Source organism: Capsicum annuum, chromosome 1 (assembly GCF_002878395.1).
Source record: "Capsicum annuum cultivar UCD-10X-F1 chromosome 1, UCD10Xv1.1, whole genome shotgun sequence".
NCBI classification, from domain to species: domain Eukaryota; kingdom Viridiplantae; phylum Streptophyta; class Magnoliopsida; order Solanales; family Solanaceae; genus Capsicum; species Capsicum annuum.
Genome location: NC_061111.1, coordinates 45,244,548 through 45,257,000, shown reverse-complemented (window position 1 = coordinate 45,257,000; position 12,453 = coordinate 45,244,548). Strand labels below are relative to the sequence as shown.

The following is a 12,453-nucleotide window of genomic DNA, read 5'->3' as shown; positions in this document are numbered from 1 at the left end:
GATCATATGTACATTTATTGTCAACCTGCAGTTTGACATTCATAAAGTAGCTTGCTCAATAAAATTGAGTTAAGAACATAATTTTCAGATTGTGCAATCAAGAAAGTTATCTTGATGATGATGGTTTGGCATTGAATGCCTTTGATAAATAGCTAAATCATTATTAATGAGAATAAAACTTCATGTATTGGTCTAAAATATGATATATTGCAATAGCATTTGTATGCATTAGACCAACAAATTATGATTATTTCTTCCCTCTCAATTGGTTCAAGGTCGGGAATCAATTATTTCATCTAATAATTTTGATGTGTGGTATATGATTAATGATTATACCACACAAAGATGAATTCCTCAAAGAAGTAGAGGATGTATGTTAGTTTTCCTAACATAAGGGAGAGATTATAAGCGCTATGAAATATGCTAGGAATTATCACCAGATCCTCATCCAAAAGATAATTCAAGTCAAATGCCAAAAACATCTCATATTAAGCGCAAGTGCTTTTATTTTGTGTTCCTAAAGGACAAAGTCTATGCATGTGTGAAGCGTGGTAGACTAATCGGTTTCAAATGAAATAGTTCTTGAAAAATAAGGAGCAAATAATCATAATAAGAAGGCAATGAGCTCTTGAAGAGCCTACGACATAACACTTCATAAAACCTTATGAGAGGTTCATGTACCTAAAAATAATGAAGTGATGAGATCTCAAAATGTTATGTCGCATTGTGAACCGATACTAAATGATATATCATCAATATCTTTGACATAATATTGGCGCAATTTTGTGAAAGATTACGAGGGTCTTAATTCTACGTTAATTTAAGCATGCTAACGTAGAAACATTTATCAAGTGACATGAAAGGATGCATCTTGGTAAGTATTAAACTTATTTGATTTGCAGTCCAGATATTTGAAGATGTCACTCATGAAATGTTGAATATTGTCACTTGACAAAACTTATGTGAAAAACTTTTAAGGATTCAAAATGCTAGAAGCATATAAAAGTTTCTGGAAAACTTATTTATAATCCTTATATTGTATAAGCTTATTGGTTGAACATCATTGGAACTCTTGGAGAGTTTTCAAAGCAATAGATTATTTGCTGAAATTCAAAATATATCGAATTGGATTGGTTATGAAGTATCATATCTTAGAGCAATTGATACACTCATGTACCTTGCAAATACTACAAGGCCTATAACCTTTTCTGTTAATTTGTTAGCAAGGTATATTTCTTATCCTACTATATGAGACATCAAAATGGGATAAAACACATGAGCTTGTTTTATTCTAAAAATTGCAGTCCCGATCTCATTGGCCATGCTGATGTTGGGTACTTATCTGACCCGCATAAAGTTCAATCTCAAATAGGCTATGTGTTCATATGTGGTGGTACTACCATATCTTGGAGATATACAAAGTAGTCTATCGTAGCCACTTCATCGAATCATGCTGAGATAATAGCTATTCATGAAGCAAGCCGAGAATGTGTATGGTTGAGGTCCATGATACATCTTATTCGAGAAAAATGTGGTGTGAAATATGACAATCTACCCACAATTTTATACAGAGATAATTCAGCATACATAGCACATCTTAAGGGAGGATTCATAAATAGAGATAGAACGAAGTACATTTTGCGAAAGCTTTTCTACATACATGAGCTACAAAAGAATGATGATATTAACGTGCAATAGATTCATTCAACTGACAATGTGACTGATTTATTCACCAAATCTTCTCCAATTGCAACTTTCAAGAAGATGCTGCACAAGATCGAGATGCAAAAGGTCAAGGATGTTCTCATTAGGGGGAGTTAATACGCGTTATACTCTTTTTTCCTTACGAGGTCCCACTGGGTTTTCCTTGTAAGGTTTTTAATGAGGCAGCCGAAATGCGTATTATTTGAGATGTGTATTATTTTTCCTTTACTAGTTTTTTTTTCTACTGGGTTTTTTCTAGTAAGGTCTTAATGAGGTATATTATCTACCAATTAGACATTCAAGGGGGAGTGTTATAAATGTATTTACATTATAGCGAATGTCTATCAAGATCTACTTTGATATCTATTAGGATTTGAAGCATCTGTCTTTTACTCAGACTAGGAGTAAATTTTTCCTATAAATAGAGGGGTTTTGTTCATTGTATTCACAATCTTATGATCTCTCATCCCTCAAGAGAAATAAGAATTACTCTCTCTATTCTCTCTACTCTTCTTCTTTATTCCTTCTTGTTTTATAACAAATTCTAATATTTTATGTGACATAATAATATTATAATCTTCGTGACAAGTATATATGTTCCTTGTGTGTACATTTTTTCTCCAATCATTTTTGTATATCCAATAATATCAAAAGATATAAATAAGTATAACATTTTGACTATTATGTTAGAGATTTATTCTCATTAATTAAGCCATGGTTATGAATCGTTGGCTCATTTTTCAACATATGCATTATCAGTGCTCGATCTGACTCTCTTCCATTATTTTGGGAGCTTATTATGTTTTAATTTATTACTGACCATTGAGATTTGTTCATCCTTTTTATTTGTAATACTTTATTATCGGTCACTCAAAAGTATTTTTAGTCTTATAAGGTAATCTTTGTTTATTGATTAGCATGGAATTTTACATGCCTCATGCTACTTGGGTTACAGTCGACTAAGCTAGTGATTCTTTTGACAACATTGGACTTTCATCATCTAGGATGCGTCATGGGATACACATGTCGTGATCTTTAATCACTGACTTTCATAATTTCATGTACTCTATGTTATTCGTGTCAGAATTTAAATTAGTGATGTTTTCGACTACTAAACTTTTGTCATTCAGGATGCTTCTTCTAGTTGTAGTAACCATAAATATATTGACTTAGACATTCCATAATTATTTCAACCGACAATGTAACATGCACATGCTCAACAAAGAATTTATTTATAACACTTATAATATTTTTTTCTTCTCAAATTGTCTATGTGATTTTCAAAAATAATTTATCTCATATTATTTGTCATTTTAAAAGTTTAAAATAAAACTAATTATGTTTTTCTCATTTATCCTCAGAAGTAATTGTTCTTGAAGAACTATAAACATCACAAATGAATAAATATTTAATGAAGAAAAATTATATCATAAGATATAAAGAAGGGGAAATAGTCAATAAAAAAAAATTCATAATTAATGTTTTTTAAAAGACATGTCAAAAAAAAAAAGATTAATAATTCGAAAATAGAAATCTTCTCCCCACTTCACAAGTTGGTCCTAATTAATTAAATACTTATGAGGTGTTGATAAAATATATATTTAGATTTTAGACTCGTCTTCCACATGACCCTATCTTATCAATTTAAATTAAATGTAAAAATTGAAAATTCATAATTTAAAAAGAAAATATCAAATCCAATAATTTGCTTCCCTCGTTTTCTTAGAATAGTCAAATAGGCGGCTAATTTTTGTATAATAATTAGTACAATGATAGTGATTTTAATATTGCTACACTACTATATTCTATAAATAGCAACCAAAAATGAACATTTAAAATATAGCAACTTATAATTTTACTCTAGAAAAAGGAAAAGAAAAAAGTTGTCATCACTCATATTCAATAATGTCTATTTTGAAATTTATTGTTGTACTTTTCTTTTTTGTTTCAATTTTTGAGTCATCAAATGCTCAATTAAGTGCTACATTTTATGCTAGTACGTGTCCTAATGTTACTGAAATTGTACGTGGTGTTATGGAACAAACTCAACGTAACGATGTTCGCGCTGGTGCAAAAATGATTCGCCTTCATTTTCATGATTGCTTCGTTAATGTACGTGAATTTCTAACAGACTTTCTATTCTCGAAGAAATTCACGCTTTTTTAGTAGTGAATTTCTTTCTAACCTATGTGTTTTTTCATGTATGTTTAGGTGTGTTAATGCATTATAAGTTAGGAATTTAAGTTAGAGATAATCATTCGGTACCCCGAACTATGGCCAATATTCCAACGACATACTTTAACTTCACCGGGGTCCTATTATTTCCTGAACTCAATTTTAGCGTATTTTTGTCACCTTCCTGTACTGACGTGATACCTTTATTACATAAAATGAGGCCCACGTCAAAGGTGTCAAATCAACTAAAAAGGTTGACAAAAGGTGTCACGTCAGCTAAAACAGTTGACAAATATATGTTAAAATTTAGTTCGGAAAAGTAATAAGACCCCTCGTAAAATTGAAGTGTGTCGTAGCAAATTCGATCATAGTTCAGGTAGGTACTAGATACTTTGCTCTTTTAAGTTATATACATTATAACATAGAAATCTTTTATCCCATATCAATGTAGTTTATAATATTAACATATGCATAATAGTATAGGTAGTTGATTATTATTGATCGATCATTTCTTATTAAGAATTTAAGTTATATACACTATAGTACATTAACAATTTAACAAGCTATAGCAGACTTACTCTATTTTCTAAATTATCATATCGAACATGATATGTAGAGTTACCTATTATTGTATCATGTGAGTCTAGACTGATAGCGGCGAATTCTTTTTACATTGTTAATATACAAAAAATATTTTTTTCACCAAAGTTTAAGAAAATATTTATACAATCAAGTATTAATTCATAATAACTTGATAAAACCGAGAGTTAACATGTTATCATACGTTAAACTACTAAGATAATTAGGGGTGTTCATCTGTCGATTTGAATCGGCGATTGGTCAAAATCAAAACCGATTCAATATAAGTCAAATTACTAGATAATTAGTGGTATATATTTACAGATTTGGTTTGATTTTTTGACTTTCTAATTCTTTGTTTTTTTTGTTATATAGGGTTGTGATGGATCAGTTTTGCTAGATAATGCAGCTGGGATTGAAAGTGAAAAAGATGCACCAGCAAATGTTGGTATTGGGGGAACTGATATTGTTGATGATATTAAAACTGCATTGGAAAATGTGTGTCCTGGTGTTGTATCTTGTGCTGATATTTTAGCACTTGCTTCTGAAATTGGAGTTGCCTTGGTAAGTCCACAAATCTTACATTTTCTGAAAAAGAATATTTTCTTTTTTTTAATCTGGTGTTCGATATTTATTTTGATGTTTTGATTGATATAAAGGTTAGCGACGAAGTCATTGCTATCTATAAGCCTAGCCAGAATTCAGTAAGCAAAAACGAGTATGGTCTAGAATGGATAAACTAACAGTTCTGAATCTGCGTACCTCGGTATGCGTAGTACCAATTAAAGGGGAGAAGCGCTCTCTATCAATATTTTTTTTTTCATGTAAGATTTCGAAATTGAGATACCTATTCAAGGGCGAAGAATCTTATTCATCCCATCATAATCCTTAACAGGAACAAAGCTAGAATACGAATTCAGCGAAACTCAATAACTTTAACTTTAGTCCAAACTCTATATTTGTCTTTTAAGTATTTTGTTAAATATGTATAAATCATCATTACACTGCCAATAAAAGTGTTTGGGGTTTGGAGGAGGTCGGACTACAAGTGTCTATTGTATGCAGCCTTGGTATCTGATAGAGACTGCCTTCACAACTCGAACGTATAACCTTCTGTTCACATGGCAGCAACTTACCAGTTACGCCAATGTTGTTCTTCACTTCACTATCAACAAAATATATAAATCAAGAATTTTAATTAGTTACATATTTTAAAAATTTTCAGGTTGGAGGTCCATCATGGCAAGTTCTTTTAGGAAGAAGAGATAGCTTAAATGCAAATAGAAGTGGTGTTACTCCTGATATTCCAAGCCCCTTTGAAAGCCTAGATGTTATGATACCACAATTCACTAGAAAGGGAATGGATTTGACTGATCTTGTTGTTCTATCAGGTAATTATTTATTGATTCGATTAATTTAAATTCGCATTTTTAAAAAAGCTTATTATGTTCGAGGTCTTGGTCTCGAGACTTTTGACTAAAGGACGTAGAAAACTTTGACTATTTCCAATTTATCACTCCTTCACGCTATGGGGGCTTTTCACGCTCTCTCTTAAGAAAATTACATATGTGAAATTGAACTGTCAATATCCTGAAGTTTCATTTGAGATGAAATTTAAAATTTCATAACATAACATGTGATTTTTGTTTTTATAAAAATGGGGTCGAAAAGTGGTTAATGAACATTATTTCATAATTACACTTCCAGAGTTGAATCTTGAGATCTTTGAATAAGAGTGGAACCACCTTTGTCATTCCACCAATAGAATTTCATGTATTACACGTTGATTTTATATAGGTTGACAGTCTACGTAAAAAAAGTCAATCTACTTGTGACAAACGCTTGGACTTTTAGATTCTAAGAAGGAATTGGTACCAAGGATTCATAATACAACTAGTACTTACTAATTTGCGATCGAAACGTAGTTGATTGATTTAGCATTAACTATCAGTTTCTTGAAGTTTGACTTGAGACGAAATTTGAAATTTCATAACATGTGGTTGCTTTTATAAAACGGGGTCGAAAAGTGGTCAATGAACATAATTAGTTCATCGGTTTAATTCACTTTCATAATTTAAACTCGAGATCTTTGAATAAGAGTGGAACCACCTTTATCATTCCACCAATAGAATTTTATGTATCGCACCTTAACAATGTATAGGTTGACAGTCTACGTAAAAAAAAGTCAATATAATTGTGAAGAACGGTTTGACTTCTAGATTCTAAAAAGGAATTGGTACAAAGGATTCATATACTACTACATACTAATTTGAGATTGAAAAGTAGTTTGACTGATTTAGCACTAATGTCTTTTGTTATTATATAAATTACCTATAATTAGTTAGTACGTTTCTAATAATCTGATCGTATAAATATTTTTTTAGGTGCATATCTTTTCTTATTACATAAAATTACTTATAATTAGTTAGTATATATATTTTTAATGATCTAATCGTATAAATTTTTTTTTTTTTTAGGTGCACATACATTTGGAAGAGCAAGATGTGGCACATTTGAGCAAAGACTTTTCAACTTTAGTAACACTGGTAGCCCTGATCCAACAATAAACTCAACATTTTTACCAACACTACAAGCAACATGCCCACAAGGTGGAAACAATGGGAATACTTTTGAAAATCTTGATAAAACAACGCCAAATAATTTTGATAATGCATATTACATAAATCTTCAAAATCAAGAAGGTCTTCTTCAAACTGATCAAGAATTATTTTCTACATCTGGATCTGATACGATCGCGATAGTGAATCGTTATGCTAGTAGCCAAAGCCAGTTCTTTGATGATTTTGCTAGCTCAATGATTAAATTGGGAAATATTGGTGTGTTAACAGGTACTAATGGTGAGATTAGAACAGATTGCAAAAGGGTTAATTAGTTAATTAAGAGTTAATTTTGCATGATCAAGAGTGATTTAAGTTATGCATAATGCATGTTATTGTGTTTGTGTTTTATGTAACAAAAAAGAGAGAGATTATATTGTCAAAGTTTGATATATGATCTCGAAGTGTAATTTTGTTTTTATGTTTTAAATGTAATATGTGCTCAAATAGCAATGCCAAATAAGAATGGAATGCTCAAATAGCAACTCCAATTTTAATTTATTATACTGGTTCTGTTTTAATTTATTTGTCTTACTTTTCCTTCTCGTCTTCTGTTTAAAAAAAGAATTTCTTGCATAACATGTTATAAGTACTGACAAGATTCAAAGGACATTTTTGTACATTATACACAAACATAATTTAAGATCATAAGATACAAAATCTTTTCTTTCTTGATTCTTTTGTTTCAATCTCAATCGGTATTCAATACTCGTTTCAAGGCTTTAAACAATTCGAATTCGCACCGCATAAGACCTATTAACAGAGGAATGGCTCTCTTATCGGATTTTTTCATTCCAAAGGCTCAAAATTGAAACCTTTAATTAAGAGCAGAGGAATCTTCTGTTAGAACAATAATGATAATTGGAGTCTCTCCCACGAGCAAACGGAAGAACTAGTAATAACTCTATCTTCGGGATTCAACTAAGCCACAAAACAAGAAGCATTCAAGAATGTTGCTCTTCTATTCTTGAATTGGTGATTTCACCTTTTGATCAATGTCTCTCAAATGTTTTTCACGGGGATAAGTGTTTTTTGAGTGCTTATCTTTCCAAACAAAAGAAAAACTATTTATAGGGTAAAATTTTCACTGCAAGAGAAAGTATTAATTAATTAATAGTAAATAGATTTATGAATACTTTAAAACAAAAAATAACTTTCTTTCAAGAACCTAAAACGTATAATTTAAAGAAGAATGAATTTGTCAAATTCATGTTCTTTGTAACTCTATACTTTTAACTAATACATTTGTTTCAAAAATTAATTGAAAAATAACTCAAAATCTTTAACTGATGTATTTGTTTCAAAATTTATTGAAACACAACCTTTAACAATAACAATCCTCCCCTTGTTTCAAAAAATTTTATCTTTAAAAAACAAAATTCATTTGAGACATCAATCTAGCAACATGTATCAATAATGGTATTTTTTGGACTTGAACCATGATACAGGTACGACCACGAGGATGCACGTATGTGAGAATGCATTGGACCAATCCAAAAAAGCGTCCAAGTGAAGTGTGGAGAATGCCTTGGATCACACCAAAACCGACCCTAAACTTGCACTTCAAGGGCGCCCTTGGTCACATTTCATTAAAGGGACCTTTTGGTCATTTTACCTATTATTTGTAATACACTATAAATAGAATGATGTAGGATTTTAGTCATTATTTTTTTTAGATATTGAAGTTGTAACACTTAGAAACATTTCTTTTGAGAGAAAGGCCCCCGTGGCCGAAACTTGTAACTAGGATTTTCAACATTGAGTGTGGATTCACTCAGGTTGGATTCAAGCTTGGAAACGTTGGATGCTTGGGAGATTGAGGTCACTCTTGTACCAACGTAAGAGATAGGTTTTTGTTGTGTGTGGTGTTAAGGGTCCAAGAGTGGAATAGGCTCTTGGGTTCTTAAGATTATGCCAACCATTGGTCTATCTATCTACCCTTTTTCTTTTATTGTAATCTTCTGGTGTTTCCTCTTGTTTAGTGCAAGACATTTGTTGTTGTTATTGTTCTTATCATATTGTTGTGTAGCTTCTTGTGTTCATCACGTTTTAGTGGCTGTTTTGGTGTCAAAAACACCCTTGTATTCTTGTATTCTTGTTGCTGTAGTGAATTCGAGAGCGGTATCCATCTTGGTCCTCGGATCCTGAAGATTTGTGGACTAATTTGGGGTATTTTTCGTGTCTTCCTTGTTTGTCTTGTATCAAACCATTAGCTAGTGAAGACTTTCTAAATCATTGACTACTTAGTGAACAAATCTTAAACTAAGTGGTTCATTGAATGAAGTAGAAAAATACTCCACGCATATTACTATGTTTCGGTGAAAATCAAAATCCTTTGACACCTTGCGACCACGTGTCCAGAATTCTTTTAGCTAAGTGCTTTTAAGATTTCCCTGTTAAAATCTTATTGAAGCAGCCTCCATTTCGCACTTAGTGCGGTGAATTCATCATGAGTAACTTTGTATACTCCGACCAAATAGTCTATGAATTTCATTAACAGAAATTAATCTCATCCTCCTTTATAGCAAAGTATCCGTAAATCTATCAAGAGTGTTCCTACACACTCCAACCGAAATCAGTGTACAGACTTATTAAGAGAATGTAATCCCATTCTTCTCTTTTGTAGGAATACTGTCAAATCTATCAAGAGTATTATTATTTACTCCAATCGAGATCGGTCTTATAGATTTATCAAGAGAAAAAATTTCAACTTATGCACATCTACTCACTCTCTAGGGAAAAAGGAAATTTTATAGATGTGCTTCACAATTGTAACTTTACTTGTTTTTTCCTTTGAACCCAAAATTACATCATTAGGTAGGGTTTTTATAAAGTACAATCAATCTACAATAGGCTTTATTCTCATCCCATTACAAGTTTGTACCACCAATTTCTTGCCTAACCCTTTAGACAAGGGATTTGCTAAATTGAGTTTGGACTTCACATATTGAAGCAATATTATGCCATCCTCCAATAATCTTCTCACATGATTGTGTTTGACACGAACTTGTCTTGACTTGCCATTGTAACAATCACTTGAACCCCTAAATATAGCAGCTTTATTATCACAATATATAGTCAAAGGTGGTATTGGCTTACCCCATAATGGAATATCTATCAGTATATTCCGCAGCCAATCATCTTCTTATCCAGCAGAAGACATAGCGATAAATTCTGAATCCATGGCTGAGTGAGTAATACATATCTTCTTCTTTGATCTCCAAGATATTGCTGCTCCGGCCAAAGTAAAAATCCAAGCAGTAATAGATTTAAAGTCATTCGGATCAGAATTCTAGGTAGCATCACTGTAGCCTTCAAGAACTGCTGGAAAGGTAGAATAATGCAGACCAACATTAATTGTACCCTTTAAATACCTTAAAACACGAATTAAGGCATTCCAATGCTCAACTCCAGGGCTACCATTAAATTTGCTCAAAGTTCCTACTGCATAACTAATATCTGGCCTGGTACAATGCATGGCATACATAAGACTCCCAACAATTTGAGAATATGTCAATTGATCAAGAATATCACCAGAGTTTCACACTAGTTTGATGCTAGGATCAAATGGTGTAGGAGCAGACTTGTCGTCAAAATGATCAAACCTCTTTAGAACCTTCTCAATATAACTTAATTGAGTAAGAGTCAAACCATTTGCTGATCTTACAATTTTGATGCCTAAAATTACATCAGCTTCTCCAAGATCTTTCATTTCAAACTGAGAAGCAAGAAAATATTTTGTTTCTTTGACTCTTTTGATATCAGTTCCAAAGATCAACATGTCATCTACATAAAGACATATTATAACACTAGAATTTTCTTGAAATTTACTAAATATGCAAATATATCCACCATTGATTAAGTAGCCATTAAAAATCATAACTTCTCTAAATTTATCGTGTCATTGTTTTAGAGTTTGTTTTAATCCATAAAGGGATTTAAGAAGCTTACAAACTTTACGTTCTTGACCAGGATTGACAAATCCTTCTTGTTATTTCATGTAGACTTCCTTGTCTAGATCTCCATTCAGAAATGCAGTCTTTACATCCATCTGATGAATCACAAGATCATGGATTGCTACTAAAACAATCAAGAGACGAATAGAGGTCATCCGAGCTACAGGTGCAAAAGTATCAAAATAATCAATATCTTTCAATTGAGTAAAACCTTTAGCTATCAAACTGGCTTTGTACTTATCTAAAGTACCATCGGATTTTATTTTCTTCCTAAAAACTCATCGGCAACCAATTGGTTTACATCCAGGAGGAAGATCTGATAATATCCATGTATTATTGGATATTATAGAATACATTTTATCATCAATGGCTTCACGTCAAAATGGAGCATCATGTGAAGACATAGCTTCAGCATAACTTTCAGGATCCTTTTTAACCAAATAAGTTTGAAAATCAGGTCCAAAGTCTTTTGATTTTGTTGATCTTGAACTACGTCTTGGTTGACTTTCTTCCAATGGCTCTACTATTTTCCTTTTAAGAGGACAAATAGAAGAACTTGAATCTTGTTCAAAAAAATCTTTTTTTCTTGGGAAATATATGGTCAAAAAAGTTAGCATGTAAAGATTCAATAATTGTGTGAGGACTTGGGGTCTCAAGATTTAAAAATCTATAAGCCTTACTGGTTTGTGAATAACCAATAAACACACAATCTACTCCTCTATAGCCAATCTTGATTAAATGTTGATCTGGTAATCGAACATGAGCCAAGCAATCCCAAACTTTAAAATAATTTATATTTGATTTTCGATTATTCCAAAGTTCATATGGACATGCATCATGATTCTTGGAAGTAATTCTATTCAAAAAATGACAAGCTGAAAGTAAGGCTTCAGTCCATAAATTTTCAGATATACCAGATCCATAAAGCATAGAATTAACCATTTCTATGAAAATCCTATTTTTTCTTTCTGCTACACTATTTTGTTGTGGTGTATAGGACATGGTCAATTATTTTTCAATGCCTTCCTTTTCACAAAAATCAATAAAATCTGACTTTAAGTACTCTCCACCTCTATCAGACCTAATTGATTTAATTTTCAAACTCAATTTATTTTCCACTTCTGCTTTATATGTTTTGAAAGTCTCAAATATTTTATCTTTTGTTTTCAATGAAAATACATAAGTATATCTTGAGTAGTCATCAATAAAAGTGATAAAATACCTCTTTTCATGACGTGACAAACAATCCATCTCACAAATATAAGTGTGTATTAGTTGTAAAAGTGTGAAAGTCCTTTCAACTGTCTTAAAGGGTTTCTTTGTAATCTTGCATTTACTACAAGTAAGACACTTAGTAGTATGATTCTTTCCACAATCTTTGATTAATCCATTATTCACCATAAGTTGAATGGATCTAAAAT

The 12,453-nt window shown here is 31.6% G+C and overlaps 1 protein-coding gene across 1 annotated transcript; it reads left to right on the top strand.

Moving 5' to 3' along the window:
* The first annotated feature begins 3,542 nt into the window (after nt 1-3,542).
* LOC107874093 (lignin-forming anionic peroxidase) lies at nt 3,543-7,580 on the top strand. Its single transcript, XM_016720974.2, has 4 exons — nt 3,543-3,816; nt 4,834-5,022; nt 5,684-5,849; nt 6,936-7,580. Exons 1-4 carry the CDS (start codon nt 3,610-3,612, stop codon nt 7,349-7,351), a joined length of 978 nt encoding a protein of 325 aa, XP_016576460.1. The 5' UTR covers nt 3,543-3,609; the 3' UTR covers nt 7,352-7,580.
* Nucleotides 7,581-12,453: the final 4,873 nt, after the last annotated feature.